Source organism: Poeciliopsis prolifica, unplaced genomic scaffold (genome assembly GCF_027474105.1).
Source record: "Poeciliopsis prolifica strain line A6 unplaced genomic scaffold, Auburn_PproV2 SCAFFOLD019, whole genome shotgun sequence".
Classification (NCBI taxonomy): Eukaryota; Metazoa; Chordata; class Actinopteri; order Cyprinodontiformes; family Poeciliidae; genus Poeciliopsis; species Poeciliopsis prolifica.
Window position 1 is genome coordinate 2,403,572 of NW_026562394.1, and position 18,262 is coordinate 2,421,833.

The 18,262-nt window shown below is 38.4% G+C and overlaps 1 protein-coding gene across 1 annotated transcript in view; it reads left to right on the top strand.

Annotated features, from left to right (window-relative positions):
* Positions 1–3,545: 3,545 nt before the first annotated feature.
* Positions 3,546–18,262, top strand: part of LOC129368887 (disks large homolog 4) — a 76,319-nt gene continuing 61,602 nt past the window's right edge. Inside the window, exon 1 of the mRNA XM_055044059.1 lies at positions 3,546–4,223. Within this exon, the coding sequence (XP_054900034.1) occupies positions 4,194–4,223 (30 nt within the window). The 5' untranslated portion in view covers positions 3,546–4,193. The remainder of the gene's footprint in view (positions 4,224–18,262) is intronic.

Sequence of the window (18,262 nt, forward strand, 5' to 3'; positions counted from 1 at the left end):
GAGTTACCAGGAATTGTCTGACTTTTTGCTCTCTTTTCCCTTCCTCTCTGTTTAAGGAAGAAGTCTTTAAGTTTACAGTTGTGCTAATATTGCAATAATTTCTGATGCTTGTCTGATGTGTTCCCTTGTCTTCATGATGCTGTTTGTTTACTCTAACAAATCTCTGAAACCTTCAGAGAACAACTCTTTATACTGAGATTAGTGGTGGACTTTATCATTTACAGGACTTTTTACCTGAATTAATTAATTGCTCTAGAGAGGGAGTGAATACAAATGAATATTTATATTTATTATTTTATTCTTCCACTGTACAACTATGGACTACACTGCAATGAAACTGCAGTAAAGCATAATATTTTAATATGGGATAAAATCTGAAAAGCTCAAGGGTAGTGAATATTTTTTTCACATTTAAACTGTACTTAATGATAAGTGCATGAAAGGCCAAGAACTATGACTCATTAAATCTTGGGTCTTGTAGTCTGAGGGCTGTCTTGTAGGGTCTGATGGTGTAGCTCCTTTGAGACCTTTAGATTTGAATGTTCGCTGTCATTCATTTTGTATTTTTATTAAAATGCCAAGCTGAAACGGTTCAATCTTTTATTTTAAATCTAAATAAAACTCTTCTCACCTCATGAACTGTCTGTGCATGTGGATCTTTCAGGATCTAAAAAAAGGCAGTGATAAATATTACATGTGGGGGAGTGTGGAGGTCGAGGCACGAAGTGCTTCTTGAGTTGTGGAGGGGGATTTTGTCCTTGTGGCGGACAGTGTCAGGAATGCAGTCGCCATTGGGGGGAGTGCGTGGTCTGCCACAGTGTTTAGGTGGGCGGCATGTGTCACAGCAATCTCCACATGGAGGCCAGGACACTGTGTTTTCTGGCAAAATGTTACAGTTTGATGTGAATCTATAATAAACTTCACCTGTCAGAGGATTTTATTGTTGCCGCTGATCAGTATGAGAACATATATGTGCATTTCACGTGTAATAATGGAGGCTGACAGAGCTCCCTGCTGGGAAAATGAAACACTAGTGTAATCTCTCAGTGAGTTTTCTTGTTCTTGATAATTTCATAATTTAAAATGTACCAAAACGTTTCCATCAAACATCACTGAGAAAGGAAAAGATGTCACACTTGTAAGGTTTTAAATACATAATTGATAAAGTCGTCACAAGACATTAAAGCCTGGTGGGAATTATTAAATGTTATATGATGACAGTATGAGATATTACTTTACCTCTGCTGGAATCTCTGCTGGCTCTCTCAATAAAACTGAGTCACATTAGACAAGCTGATCAGATGGTTTAGATAAGATTTAGATACACTGTAACTTTTCTGTAAAATTATACAAACCATATTTAGACCTATAGAACATTTCAGGTTCAGTTTTATCTGCTTCTGCTGTTTTGTTGTTAATGGTTATTTAGTTCAAATTAAATCTGCCTTCAAACAGATAGACTTCCATAAATAGATTCCACTAGTTGTGTCACATCAAGCGTCAGACAACTGATCACAGTCCTTTTGAGCAAGTTCATTTCTTTTATTTTGCTTGGTTTTTTTTGGTTCATTGTTATAATAATGTAGCAAAACGTCTGCATAGATGATAAGAACATGTAATGACAATAAAGACACTTTATCGCTAATTTGTTAAAAAAAAAAAACATGATTTGTATCATACAGATTTCTTAAAAGGATCAAGTAGAACTTTTAAAGTTTCCTTAATTTCAAAAGTAGAAAAAAATATATAATTTTGGTCCAACAAACATTGAGCCTAAAATTATACTATCATGTTATTTATTAAGTCTCTTTTCAATTGTCCTCACACTTTTTTCAAACAACAAATAAAAATAACAATATTAACAATAGAAATAATTGGGACTAAATTTAAAGGCAATTCAATTGGCCTTTTTTGAATAATTTGGACAATTATTGTTACATCAGAATCTAAAATACTACAAAATTGATTTGAATACTTTTAAATTAAACTATTAAGATGTACAAAAAGTACTATATTTGTCTTTTTGTTACAAGAACCATCTTGCATAAAAGGCAGCACAAACCCCGTTGGTTTAGGTTTTTCAAATATATTTTACATTTATAACAAATTTCTTTAAAATAAGGTGTCATTTGAAGACAAATCACACCTTATCATTAGTTTTGTCAAAGTAGGATAAAAAACTCTTTTATTGTACCCAATCTGCTGCATCACCTGGTGATCTCTGATACCATCTATGATGAAAATGTTCATGAGATATGATAGATTTGAGCGTTTTAGGTATAGTATTTGATATTTTGTAGTATTTCTTCATGCCTTTTCTACCTTTCTGAGGAAGTCTTTTAAAATTAAACTGTCAAAGACCTTTTCCAATACGCTACTTGAAACTGCACATAAACTAAGACAGCTAAATGTAACTTTTTGTGACCATCATTATCTTTAAGATTGCATATTGATGAATACTGGCCGTCCACGGCCAGTATTCATCAAGGCATGATGGAAACTCGATTCTCCAATCCAGTTTGAATGCTTCAAAATGTATACTGAAATCTTTGAAAAGTTGCATATCCCACTTCATATATACTAATTACATTGACATTTTTGGATTTTTGTGGTGTCATTTGTTCAAAAATCACACAAAGGAGGATTATCACTGCAGAGCTTTTTAAAGGCTACCTAAAACAGTGAAACAGGAAGTAACTTTGATTCCTTTGCTATCCTCTTTCACACATTTGTAAAAGTAAGCCTCTAAGTATTTTGGTAACAGTGGCCATCTGCAGGATCTGGCCATCTGTGGATGCCGGTGTGTTTGTATTACACTGTTCATTTTCGATCAAAGCCTCTACTATTCGCCCTGGGGGATCGAATGTGTGGTCATCATTTAAAATTGCTTTTTTGCTGCACCATTGCTCCGGCGCTGTCGGGAGCTGGAAAGTGGGGACGAGGATGGGTGATGTCCAATTATAGATCTGATGATGTAAAGACACGAGAGCACATGTCTCCCCCCCTCTTTTTTTTTTGCTCTTCCCAGAGTGGTACAGTCCGCAGTCTTAAAGGCAGAGCGGTGCAAGAAGAGTGCTTTAACTTTTCCACTATTTTCATAAAACTTTGGAAAATAGTTATCATGTTGACAGAAATTACAAAAACTGAAACGATTCAGAGCCTAAGTAGTTTGTGGAAGTCACATTAATATGGATAGTTAGATCTAGATGATGGTACCAATCTAACAATTATCGGAATGCAATTTTCAGTGATTTTACACTTGATTGTTTTTTTTTTTTTATTTTACGGACGAATGGATGCAAACACCTACACAGAAGCACAGTCACATGTGACAGTCTGAGGCAAGCACATTGCAGCATTGCTAAGGCAACAGCTGCAGAGTGCTCCAACAAGCAGATAAACCTCGGTGTGCTCTGCCTCTCGTCTTCGTCTGGTTAATACAAACTCAGGTTTCAGGGGTATTTGCTCCTGTCTGAGATGCTCTCGCGGTGCTTCATGTCTTTTTCTGTGATGCATATGTAATTCACACTCTCCTTCTCAACACATTTGCTTTCGGTCTAATTCCTTCTGTCTTCACATGCACACACTCGCATGCGCTCACCCACTCTCCTTCTTCACCGTCCCCCTCCCTCGTTTTTTTTCCTCTCCATCCTCTGCTGCTTTGCTCTTCTGTTGTCTGTTTTCTCTGTTTCCTCCCTTTCCACACTGTGACTCCCCAAACCCCGTCTTTTCTTTTTGGTTGTTGTCGTCGCTAATCCCACCACCTCTTCTTTCCATCTCCATCCTCTCTTCTTTCTTTTTGTTTTCCCTCTTTTTCCACCACCTGTCCTTTTGGATATTGGATACACGCCTCACCTTCCCATCTCTCTCCATTCTTTCTTCCCTTTCCTGCTAAATTCCAAAGACCACCCTCTCTCCTCTCCCTCTTCTCTCTTTTCATTGCTCTCTCTCTATTTCCCTGTGGCCCTCCCCCTCCCTTTTCATGTTTCCCCCCTCCCTCCATCCTCTCTTTCCCTCGCTGGTTCAGTTAGTCAAAGAAGAGATTCACGGAAGGAGAGAAAAGGGGGGAAAGGCAGGACGAGAGTGAGAGCGCAGGAGTGGGGCAGGCTGGGGAGAGGGGCGTGGGGTCTCAGCCCTCTGTCGTGGGGGGTTGGGAGGGTTGAGATACACCCCAATATTTTGTTCTAAGTACCATGGACTGCCTCTGCATTGTGACTACAAAGGTAAGCTTATCTGTTGTCTCCTACACAAGCTCGTGCTCTGTGTGAGTGAAAGAGAGTGAGAGGTGCCACAACTGGAAAAAATAAATGATTACTGAGGTATGTCATCTGCATAAATAGATATTCCATCTTGGAAATTGTTTCAGTCTTTGGTTTCTGTTTCGGGATTTGGAGATTTCAGAGAGGCACTGGATGAGCTGAGGTAACTGAGAGGTGTGTGGACTGGATATTCTTTGATTTCTCCCTCTCTGCATGACACTCTCTCCCACTCTCACTGCATCTCCTACTCGGTGTCATGCTTTAGGAGTTCGTACACCGGGGCTGGCTGACCTGCGTGGATGTTTTAAGGGCAGAGAGAGCCCGTGCTTTGCAGTGGCTTTGTGAAGCCAGGGCTGCAGGATGTGTCGGGAGGAGAGCCTGGGTGGGAATTCTGCATTCCGTCCCGATATTCGCACCGCTTTCTATTAATCCGGAAAGCTAGAGCTAACGCACGCCGCACTTTTTGTACCGCGCCAAATAAGTCATGTGTTATATTAGACAACTGCTCAGCATCTTCAGTCCTGTGGTCTACCGCATTGACTAATAAGAGAAAATAGTGCGGCTCTGATGCAGTGTGACACCTGACACTCAGAGGGGTCAGACGGTGTTCAGAGAGCTACAGTCTCAACTGGGTTCACACTTACATCTGAACTGATTCAACAGCGAGTGAGCAATACGCCGTAGCACCTGCACCTGAGCGCCGGATCCAGCAGGAAGTGATGACAAAAAGTCGGAAACACAAATAAAAATGCATAGAGGCTCTCACAGCTGTGTGAAGGCGGTGATCATCAAAGACGCTTTTTTTTTTTTTTGCTTTCATGCATTTGTGCTTATTTGGTATTGGTAGCACAGACGTGAGTGCAGCTGGTGCTTTCGGACGTATTACATAAATTTGTGCTTAACTGTGGTACACTCATTTGCTTATCAACGTCTCTGTTTCCGTGGCAACAGAGAATATTGGTCAGTTAAACTTAGATAAGGAGGTGCAGTCAGATGAGGTGGCAGACATACTGTACAGTTTTAAAGAAGTACACACAGTGCCTTGCAAATGGATGCATAACCCTTGATGCTTCTTCACATTTTGTCACACTAAAACTAAAAGAGGTATTTTACTGGGTTTCTATGCAATAGGCCAACACAAAGCAGAGCAGAAATGTGAGGTGGAGAGGATTAGGATTGGCATAATTCTCCTGCACTTTTTAAAAACAAAAATCTGAAAATACCCTAAATTTGAACTGAAGATGAATCAGCCAACTTCAAGAGTCAGCTGATTAGTAAATACAGACATAAGCCCTGTGGAAGAAATTAATGTTCTCTTTTTTTGGCCCACATATTAAACACTATGGCCCTGAAGTAAAGCATGGTGGAGGGAGCATCAGTCTGTGGGAATGCTTTTCATCAGATGGATAACAAAGATAGAGCTAAATATAGAGTAATTCTGGAAGAAAACCTGCTAGTAGCGGCAAAAGACTTGAAACACAAGTTTGGTCTCAGAGTACACACCTGGATTTTATTTTAAGGACATCAGAATAAATAGCACTTGAAATAAATGCACACCACACTTTTCAGATTTTTACTCTATCAACATTCTTTTCTCTTTAAACGTATGCACTCCTCTGTTTCACATGAAATTTCAATAACATTTATTGCTATGTAGTACTAACATAATAGGTCGTGAAAAAGTTGCTTTATATGATATTCTGAAGATTAATTCAGATCTTTTTCCTGCTGAAACAACTTTCACATTGAGAACCATGCATTCTGTTAACCACTTATGATAACCCTGTGTTGTTACATAACAGTCCAGTATGATAAAGAAAAGCATAGTACGGAAGGTTTTAGGTTTTTCTTGAGAGTTAGTCATTTATTTAGATAGGAAAAGGCAGACAAAGAAAAAACCCCAATAACAACTGTGAGTTAAAGACCACAGTTGGTGGCAGTGGATATTTCACCAAAACCGTTCCAGAATCCTGCATCGCTATCAAAGTGAGAAAAGACTTACTGTAAAGCTGGCAAAGAGGAGTAGGCTTTTGCCAAGAACTTGTGAGACAGATGGTCAGTTTATAATAGAGCAAGTTAGCACACAAAAGTATGTTAAGGAACGCGTTGACTGATCTTCAAACTAGCCCTTTGTTAAGATATAGAAATGACAGGCTTCATTTTTCACAGAACTCTAAGTACTATGAACAATTAACTGTGTGGAATTAAACAAACATTACTTTTAAAAGGTTTAAAAGGCTAGTTGAGATTTAGATACATGTATGCCAAAGTTGAATGAATTCAAATTCACAAATTATTTATTATACAGCTTTAAATGTGACCTATTAAAATTTAATAAATGCCGGCTGCATTGCAGGTAAGGACTGTGGCTTGCCATCATGTAGCAGCTGATGGGTAAGCAGCTCCCCGAGTGAGCTGTTCCCTGACACCCACATACTGTATAACAGGTTATGTGAACAATGTTGCTTCCCCTGCGAAGGTCTGTGCACAAAGTTTTACTGTGTGGGTGAAGGCACAATGAGCCAGTGAGTGACAAATGAATTAAAGCACTATTGAACAAATCAGTGACTTTTGTAATAAATTGAAGCAAGTCTGTGGCCTTCTTTAGCCATCTTTAAATTATGAGTATTCAGTTTGGTTTATTTATATAGTGCCAATTCACAACATAAGTACTAAGGCACTTTATAAAAAATAATTTCAATTTAATCATAAATACATTCCAATTGATCCTACTTATCAAACAGCACAGTAAGATAAGCTTATTATTCAAATTAGTTTAAAAAGTTTCTGTTAAAGGAAACCCAGTAGACTGCATGAAGTCATTGACTTAAAAATAATCCTTCATCAGTTCTTCTGTTTTTTGTGTGTGTGTATGTGTGTATGCTCCATCTTCTCAAACCAGTCGGTCGTGGCAGATGGCCGTTCCTAACAGGCCGGGTTCTGGTTGAGGTTTCTTCCTGTTAAAGGGGAGTTTTTCCTCTCCACTGTTGCTACATGCATGCTCATACCAAGCACTCACTAGACAAGTGTTCCATATTTTAGCCTAAATTTTCCTTTGCACAAAGTTATGAGCATAATAAAATGACTGAATAATATATATTTAAGTAAATAAATAGTTGCTTTTCACCTAAAAAGGTAGAACTGCAGAAGCTGGTCCCTCCTTTTCATCTGTCTGCATTTGGAATGTAAGCTAAAAAAAAAAAAAAAAAAAAAAAAACAACTGAACCTCCTAAAAGGCTTTAAAAATAGTGCATTTGTTGCTTGTCTGGCAGTGATGTTCATATAAAACTGAGTGATAGTTCCCCATCTGGGCACCCTTATGTCATGGGGCAGCAACAGTGCTGCAAAATATAGAAAACTTTCTTTCGGTTGTGGCCTAATTTTCCAACATATGATTTGTATGTCTTGTTATAGTGGATTGGAGGTAGTTACAAACACAAAACCTACTCACCATTGTTGGAGTCCACATTCAATCCAGTATCAATAGGCGATGCACTATTTGCACAGAGGACTAGTGTGTATCAAAGGCACCATCCAGGATGAAATATCCAAGCTCCAAGAATACATCAGGAAAATGGTCCAGATAGATGAAACACTCAGTCAATGTCTCAGACAATGGATTAAAAATAATCCAATAGCTAGAAAGGGCTGGGCAGAAGGACAACACAGAAGCACTGACAATAGCAGCAGAGGAGCAGACCTTAAGCACCAGAGATGAAGGCAATTCCATGTTTATCAGTGCACTCTGTATAATCCCTACTCTGGAGAAGTCTCTCCAACCGATACCTGGAGAAATATCTGACATCTCAGTCCAGAGCGCAGTTGTCTGCATCTCAGACAACAGATACAGTATCTTTGCCATTCCTACGAACAGCTAAGATACTGTGATGAACCCTCACAATTCAGGTCCTCTCTTGTAGAGAGGACCTCAACTTGAGATGAAGAGCCACCCGGGGGATGGGTGAGAGAGTCGTTTATGTGTACACACACACATGCATACGATTGTACGCATACATCATGTATATATATAATATATTCCATTGGTGTCACTGACACCTTAAACATGAAGACAATGATTCTGTTGAGATCCTTTTTTTTGTGCTTTTTTATGTAATTTTCCACTCCTTCCTACACTAAAAAAGTCTTTGACAAAAAAAACCAATAAACTGCAAAATATTATACCAGTGACTCGCAGAGGAGTGATATTACATAACACTTAGAACAGGAATATTAGGGCATATCAGCTTTGAAAAGACGTCACAGGATTTATATTTGGTTGCGAGCTTGACGGTATCTTTAACTTTCTTTCCCCGTTTGGCAATGAGTCAGAGACGGATGGGTTTGTGTTTCGGAGGACAGAACAAGTAAAGCGCACAAAATCTGATCCCATCTCTGTTTTCTAAAAACATTCAACAGAAAAATTTGTTTGTGTGAGAACAAGGCTATGGAGCTCATTTTTACACCATTTACATTTTTCAGCCCTGTTTAGTTTTTTTCTCTTTCATTATCACTCCTCTTCTTGTTGCCACCTTCATTCCACTCCTCGGCTCTCACATTTCCAATTCTTGCAAAAAAAATATATTTGTCCTCTCTGCCTCCTTCACCTGCTTAATCCCTCACTCTGTCGTCTCTTCCAGACTCTTCCTTCCTTTATCTCATTTTACCTATTTTTTCCTTCTCATTCTTTCTCCCTTCTTTCCACTCAATACTTACCGTCTGCCCTCCTCTTCAGCACTTTCCAGCCTACTCCAGTTAGTGCTTCTTCTTATAAATTATACATTCACCAAGATGTATTCAAAGTCAGCAGCCTTTGCACATCTTGCAGGCTACATTCTCTTTCCTTGAGTGGATTTTGGCCCATTGCATTTGTTTTTATCTTCGGTTGCCAGTAGACTAATACGAATATTTATTTCTCCAGAATATGTTATTGTGTGCATATGAGGGTGGGAAAGCTTATGGCTGCTGCATCTAAGACTTTTCAACAAGAAGTGAAGCTAAAATCCTGCGCTCAGCCTTCTAGGAGTGTGCAACACTACATGTACAATTTGCAGTGAGCCAGGATTAGTGATCCAGTAGTGAGCTCAAATGATCCCCATTCAAGGGCACGGGCGTCCATCAGGCCTTCACATGAAGCCACAGAGACACTGATCCTGTCAAGTTACTCAAGAGGCAGAGTGAGAGGAGGAAGGGATACCTCCACAGCAAGTTTGGTGACATAAACACTTCTGTTGGATAATAGAAAATTGCTGAGTGGATGAAAAGAGATGAAAAGCAGTCTACAAAAGAACAAATACTGTATGAACTTTATATTTTTCTGAATTACAACCCCAAACTTCAAACTTCCAGACATTTAGGAAATGAAAGGAAAAGGATATATATATATATATATATATATATATATATATATATATATATATATATATATATATATATATATATATATATATATATATATATATATATTTGGTATTTTTTGCTAGGGAAATCTGAAAAATGTGCATTTGTATTAACTTGCAAAAACAACACAACTTAATTGGCTTAGTTAGTGCAATTAGGTACAATAAATAATAATAAAGAAACTGACAAAAACGATAGGTTGATTCTGGTCAACACGTGATAATATGTTTCAAATGGTTGAGAAAGTTAAATTAGAAATTTCAAATATGATGTAAAATAAATAAAGCATTGTTGCTCAGAGCACACAGCACAGAATTAGACTGAATAGGTCTGCCTTTATGAATCTGTTCTCCACATTGCTTCATTGGTATATTTTACATTGTTATGACACCCGATCTAGTATTTTTTCAATATTGGGACCCACACAGATATTAATATCGAATAGGTCCATCTCTAGTACCAACCACAGTAAAGTGGTGGAACATGCTCTTTATAAATCTGAATATAGGCTTTTGTGTCAGTATCATCCCCGCAGCATGATGCTTCTACCACTGTTTCACTGTAGGTATAATGTAGTGTTAGATTTGGACCACACACCACATAAAAATTAAAATGTCGTCTTTTTGTTTAACCAGTGCGCTGGATGGTATATGGCAGTCTGCATTAGAAGCACTTCTTGCCATTAAAGCATAAAGTGCTTTAATGGCAAGAAAAGCCATTTCTTTGCTGTTAACATATTTGGTCTCTAGTCAAATCCAAATCCAGGCAGAACCCGAGGCAGAGAGGTCAAGGGAATTTTTAATGACTAAAAATAAAGATTTACTCTGCTGGTATGAAGATGTCAGAGCATGGAGCTAGTTGTGAGGGCAACAAAAGAATCGAGCAATGAACAAAGGAGAGTAAATTATGAGGAAAGGGTGATGAATGACACTGGATCCCGGTGAGCTTGATCAGTGTGAATGTAGAAGAGCTGTGGCAGAATGAAAGCAAGGAGACTGGGAGAGGGAGACAAATAAAACACAGATAATAGACAAGGAACTGAACTGAAACACAAAATGATATATTAAAAAGCCTAACAAGCAAAAATGGACAGCAGGAAGAACACAAGAAAGAAGTAACTAAAGACAACAGAATAAACTCTTGGCAATACAAAACTAATGATAACAGAAAATGAACTGATTGGCGATGAAACCCCCCAGAAATGATCAGAAAACAAGTACATAAAAGCCAATACACAAACACCAGGGAATCATGACAATTACTGCCATAGGTCTATAAAATAAAGATAAAAAAATGGTTTGTGGCATAAAATCCCAATCCAAAACCTTCAAATTTGTGACATGTAGCAAGATATGAAAAAGCTCATATTGTATGACTGTTTTAGCAAGCTCTCATAAATCTCCCAAATTCTAATTTCTTTTTTCTGTCAGTGGAGCCTCTTTCTTTTTAAGAAACATCAAAAATTACAAATGTTATATGATTTCCCTGCTTCTTTAACTACATATTGCACCGCTCACCCACACGTTCTGCCTCTTTCTGAAAAAGACAGACCTACACCATCAGACAGAATCCACACACCCGGTGTCGTGCTCCTGCACAAGTGGCTTCTGTGCTGTTGTGCATCAAAACTGCAACCTTGTTTGAAGAATACTGTGTGACGCTGCTGCAACACCAAAGGTGTAAAACTCAAGAAACCTCATTGTTGAGAATGTTGTTAAAGCATTAAACACCTCATAACTTTATCATGTTGGTGGTGGCTGAGTCAGAGAGACATCATTTCCCACACAAATGCTCATCAATATTCTCATTTCACCAACTTAGACTTGCAGAAGTAAGAGAGGGGTTTGTTGTATGTTTTAGTCACAAGTAAATGTTTTAGTTTATTCATACCACCAGGCATATGAGCCACCGAGGCAGTTGTTAGGAGCTTTTCTTTGTCATATGTACACAACCCAATCTGTTCTCCACATTGCTTCATTGGTATTTTTTGCTTCAAAGCCGCTCCATGAGGAACTCTTAAATAACTTGAGGACACAGTAGCTACAAGAATGTTATCTTTACTCCATTTCTAATTTTAAAGATTTCTACTAACCCTCTTCTACAGCCTTTGTTGAAATCAGTGTATATCACTTCAAAACATAAACAAATTTCAGTAAAACTTGTGGCTTTTATAATCAGCCCCATTTATTCTGGTGCTCCTCAACAAAATCCTGCTCAGCCATTTGCCCCCAAATGTCAACAAGTTAGTAAAGCCAATTTAGATTCTAGGAAAATGTCTTAATCTTTACTGCTCTAAATATGTTCAAGTCCAGGTACAGTCCAATACTTCATTTAAAAATAAAAGACTACACAGAAAAAAAAAAAAAAAGTTTACCAGAAGTCATCAGGAAGTTACTGCAAACGTGAAGAAGTTGGTCCGGTCAGATAAGACCAAATTTGAACGTTTTGTCCCATGTCATTGGGGGCAGAAAACAAAGAAGGGATAAAAAAAATAATAAAATGTTTGGAGACAAATTAAGAGCACAATGGAATCATATTACATTATCACATCATTAAAAGGCTTTGGATTGGGGAAGAAGTTCACCAAGGAGCATGAATGCTTTTAAAACATTGTATGGGTTTCAAGACTGAATGCTCAACAGAACTCATGTTTCATTGATATTAAGCAAGAGCAAAGCGTGCATTACCAAGTGATCCTCCTGGTAATGGCGGGAAGATTAACCGGTTTGCGTTGAGCCACTGACATGCGCATGCGTGAAAGGAATACGTTGGCAAGGCAGCTTTAAATTTCTTTAATAATGAAAAATCTTATTTTTAGTTTCACCGGATTTTACCCCATCGTATCGGTTAAATTCGGGAGTAACACAAAACATAAAAATACAATGAAATAAAACAAATTGTTGACCAAACAGCGCTTCTTGTAGACCGCAAAGCAGTGTCGCCAACCGTCACGACACCTAGCCAACATGGCGGAGGCAAGGGAAACCATACATTCACCTCCACATCGTAAATCTATGATTTGGCGACACTATGGGTTTTACACGAGAAACGGACACCTTGATAAGGCAAATGCAATTTGTAAACTGTGCCACGCTGCTGACAAATACACTGGAACCAGGACTAGCCTTATAACTCACTTAAAACGGCACATGGAATCGCGGAGATGCCAATCACTTCACCTTCTTCGGAGGCAGATTCACGTCGTTCTTCTTCCTTCAGTTCCACACATGGTGAGACTAGCATTTCATAATTTTTCAGCGGACGATTGGCTATTATTGACCCCATTCCCGCAAAAGCCATAATAAAAGATGCTTTGGACCCTTTGCATGTTTTTGCTTACGCACGGAAATTCCGCGCATGCGCATAACGCTGGACGGAAAAAGACTACTTTTTAAAATGCCATCCACAGCCGCGCTGCCGCGGTACAACAATTCGGTTCACTAACTGAAACCTGGAGGTATAGGTACTAATTTAGTGCAGTGCCCCACAGCAACAGCGAAAGGCAACGCAGAAAACCGTTGAATAACTCAAAACCTCTGATATTCTTCTTTTTTTTTATCGATCTCTGTGTCGGCTATGCCACGCAGACTCGCTGCTATAGCAACTGACAACGCTGCCACAAACGCGCAAACATTTCTCACTCAAAACTTGACATATTTTTGTAAAGATCCCTGATCTAAAATGTCAATTCATTAATAAATGTTTACAATTTGAATTGCTTCATTAATTTTTATTCATGAAAAATTATTTATACAAACAATATATTTTTCAGCTAAGTTAATTTAAATCGAGATGCATCGTTGACGAGGAATTATATCTTACCTAATTGAACCCCTGGTTGACGAGGAGGGATCTTAAATATATCTGATCGTAGTCAGTGGATCCAGATGTGTATATCGGATCGAGATTAGAGATTCCCATCCCTACCTTCGAGGAGATCATGTTGAAAACAGATCCGACTGAGAGTCTTATCAAATGTTTTGGCTGTCAGCAGAGCTGTGCTTTCTGAAACTGTCCATATGACAGGTGACACTTTAGATCCATCATGGGTGGTTTAGGCTGCCCAAATTGAGTGAAGCTACTAATGGTGTAAACATGAGCCTGCAAGACAAGAAACATAACTAACTGTTGTGGTGCTTGTATCAACAGAACAATAAATAATCAAAATCAGAAGCAATGAAAAGAATTATGAAAAACTTTCATACTGCCACAGCTGTTTTGAGATTCTTCTGACTGGAGCTCTGACTCTCCATTTCAAACAATACAGGTGTTTATTGTGCCTACTGGCTGCTATGTGTCATGATTTCTATATGTGAGGTTCTAGAGAAAATTAAAAGAAAAGTACATTGACAAATATGAAGCTGCTGCTGATATTATCAATTAGAAAAGGATTTGCATTGCCTTTGGAAACAGATTTTCATAAAAGAAAGCAGGTCTTTTTTTTCAATGCAGCACACAATGACACCTTGTGGCATGATATTAAAACTACAGCTTAGGAGCTCATGACAACCTTGCTCAGAGGGATTGTCATGTTTCAGTTGCTGGTGTCATCCATGTAGACGGTTTACTATCTGAGCACAGGTTTGTGCTGCTTTAGGACTAACCGGGTCTGTGTTCACGAGAGACATCATTGTCTGTGCCCTCGTAGGTGAAAAGCTTCGTGTGACTGATATATTGCATCAGTTCTTCATTCACAGGAAAGATTTCCAGACAATTCAGAGTATGAGTCACGTTTGAATTATTTGCTTTATGTTCAGTACCCATCTGTGGCTTCCAGTCTGAAAATGATTAAAACTACGACGAGCAAAGCAACGTCAGCTGACGTCAGCACGGAGAAAAATCCAAATTTGCTCACACTTAACACAGTTAAGCGCAAGCACTGATGTTTAGTGTGACTTGTTTGTCTCCGGCTTTGTATCTTCATGCTCCTCTTATAGGTGATGTCAGTTGCCAAGCAACCAAGCAATCAGGGCCCGATTGTTGCCATGACAACATGGCAGGGGTATCATCATGGAGAGAATGGAGATGAAAGGAGGAAGGGAGGATTCAGAGACGAGAGAAAAAGGGAGAGATGGGGAGATACAGAGAGAGTCCTGGCATTGAGGGGTGTTGATAATGTGAGGCCCACAGCGTGAAGGTAGGAGGGTGACCTCTGTGGAGGTGGTGGGGAAGGATGCTCATGAATAAGGAGAACGGAAAATAAGCACTGGGGCCCGTGTGGTTGGATCGGTGAGCTGCGCAGTGCTTGACACTGTTCTGACGGGCTTTGTCCCAGATGGAAATGTCACGATGTGCTCCAATAGTCTCCAGTTACTGTCAGAGGAGCTGATGCCGAAGCCACAGCTCGGTGTGTCGCTGAGGTCCGGAGGGCTTTGGGCCTAACGTCTGCAGGTGTCATCATCCATCTATCACGCAACAGCAGCGCACTGTAAAACAGTCAAATGGGGCCATGCTGCATTTAGTCTGTTTATCCCCTCACACAACCAAACTTTCTCCTTGAAACAGCTGAAAATGCTAAGTAACTGCAGACAAATTCAACTGTTAACACAATAATCAATTAGGTTGTTGTCTTTACAGTACACTAAATGAAAGTGTTTCGATAAATCTCTGGAAAAAAGTACTAAAATTTTGATTGTGGCATAAAAAGTATAATGATGGGCTAAACAGAATGAAATGAGAGAAAATGGAACCTATTACAAGGTATGTTCATTTCTCAAAAGTAACATATTTTACAAATTTCACAACCCCATGAAATTGTAAAACCTCATTATAAAATTAATAAAAATGAATATGGTATCACCTTCAGTAAAGTGACTTATAAAACTTTATTTCCCCTTCAAACGTTTGCATTTTATCATGCTACAATCACAAACCTCAAAATATTTATTTGGGATTTTATGCGATGGACCATTTTAAAATAGGCCATTATTTTCACAAGTCTTTTAAGGAAAATGTCTCTACCTAACTCAATTTTTTGTTCATTCTTCTTTGTAAAATAGATCAAGCTAAATCAGATTGGATGAAAAAGGCCTGTGAACATAAAGTTTAAAGTCTTGGTGCAGATTGTCATTTGAATTTTGGTTTAAACTCTGTTTGTGGCATTATATTAGGTGGAAACGCATTGATCTAAACCATTCTGTTGTAGCTCTGCCTGTGCATTTTTTTTTTTTTTTTTTTTTCCAGGATCGTACATTCTTCTTCAGTACAGTATAATATGATTAGGGCACCTATAAAATGGTTTTCTTTCTTTCAAGTGTATCTGTTTGTGAATTGTGTATTAAACATAGCTTTGTAAAATGTTCACTTCAGCAGGTTTTTGCATATGTCTGTTAATAACTACTGTTATTTTTTATGCTGGGAGTAAATTAAATTGGAAATTCATTCCCAGTATTAATAATGTGTAATTGGTTTTACTGTTTTAGGGGTACTTATGGTGAAAACATAGCAAACATTTTAGATTTTAGTTAAGTATTTTTAAAAACGATGTATAAATTGACACAATTTGGTCTCAATTTAAGCTAAATGACCAAAGATTGCTTTGGACACACTAAACAGCTTCACCACACGAGCACCACAAATTTCACATGCTCACACTTGTGCCCACATGTGCAACATGCATACCCATATATCAGCAATGACAAAGTAAAGTGACACAAATTAATCACTTGCAACACTTTGCAAACACTTTGTCTGTACTAATGAAAATGAAAATAAATAGACATGTTGGATTCTTGAAACTGAAAGTGGACAAGGGGTTTGACCTACTTTCTAATTATTTCAACCTTTTATTGTCTTACTCCTTTAGGCACTCATAAAGCCACAAATTTAAATTCAAGATGTTCAGCTGTTTCTGAAATATAAAGGCAGCTCCAGATCACCAAACTTCCACCAACATGCATAATAAAAAAAAAATTCTGAAAAGTTGTGTTATTGTTGCAGCAATTCCGAAAAAAATAAAAACTCTAAATTGAAACATATTCCGAAGAATTTATTTTGTAACTTTTACCAAAAAAATATGTTTTACACATTTTGTTAAAACTGCCACCATCCTGTGGCAGCATAAGAGACACACTATCTGTGAAAAGCTCGAGCCGCCCAGAGCCCCCAGTGCTACTGTTACCATCTGCAAAAATGGACTGCTCCCAGTCAAAAATAACCATTGAGAGCCAGAAGGAAGGTCTTAGTGCTGTCAGTCAATTTTGGGTACCTGCTGTTTGATGTAGGTGATGTTGGAGAAACAACTCCATTTATCTGTAATCAGATAAATGGAGTTATCTGAAGATGGCTATGCTAAATAGTGTAAGGATTCATGGCAGTCCCTATTGTAGGAAAGAAGCCATAGCGCAGCTTAGAACAAGGGGGAGGGTATGAGCAGTGCGTACATGAGCATGACTGACAGCACTAAGACCCTCCATGCTCTGGTAGGTTGCTTCTGATCAAGCTGGGTAGTTCTGTACTTAGCAGTTTTGACAAATATGAAAAAAAATTTTTTAAAGTTAAACACCCAGGCATTAATAAATTTCTGATGTACAAAACGTCTGATGTAAATCATGTTTGAATCATGCTTATCTCCTAATTCTGGGGCTGACAGCTGCACAATGCTTCTTCACAAGGTTACTGCTCCAAGGCACTGAACTGAATACAACACAAATATCCTGGACTGAGACATAAAGACAAGATCATTTTTTTCAAACCGTTTCATTTGTAGAGGATAGAATAAGTCAGTTTTAAAGATGTACGCATCATGAAATAACAAGATCTTTTTCTTCACCGGGTTAGCCCTGGGAGATTGCAGGGTCCTGTTGACAGCTGGGCTCAGTTCCACAGTCTCAGTGACCTCAACGGGGGCAAAGGAGGTTAAAAAATAAATTAAAAAATAAGTGAGTGGTCTGAAAATATCTGAAGCTGAAAACCTGTTTTAAAATATATATATTCATACAGAATTCTCCTCTCTATTTTAATCTGATTTTATGGAAACTAAAAGATAACTAGAAAGTGGAAGAAAAAGGGTAAATTGATTTCTTTTTCTTGTATCAAATTAATCTGAAATTTGTGGTGTCTGTTTGTTTTTAAAACTCCTGAGTCAAACCTTCATAGAAACACATTTTGCTGAAAAAACAGCTGTAATCTGTCTTTATCAGCTTTTTGTATCAGAAACTAGAGGCTTTCCTCCTTTCGTCTTTATAAGATAACTCAAGCTCAGTCAGTCTGGATGGACACATTTTGAAGTCTTCCCATAGATTGTCTATTGTGGTAGATCTGCACTTTGGACCTTTAACACATGTAGAGTATGTATTACCCAAGCCATTCATTTTGCCATGAGCCCTGAACATCTCCATTTTACCTGTTTTAAAACAGCTTCACCATGTTTCATCATTGAGATTGGAACAGCTGTAACAGGCTGCAAGAGCCTATTACATGTTGGCCAAAAAGAAAACATTCCTTCTCATGTTTGCTGTAATCCATACATGGAAAAAGGCTTTCTTTCAACAATGTCTCTCTTCCAAATCAGTGGACTAATCAGCATGACTAATAGTTGCCTTGTCAACAAATTGTCCCACTGAAGCTGGGGATCTCTGCACGTCCCCCATGAACCTCTGCTTCTC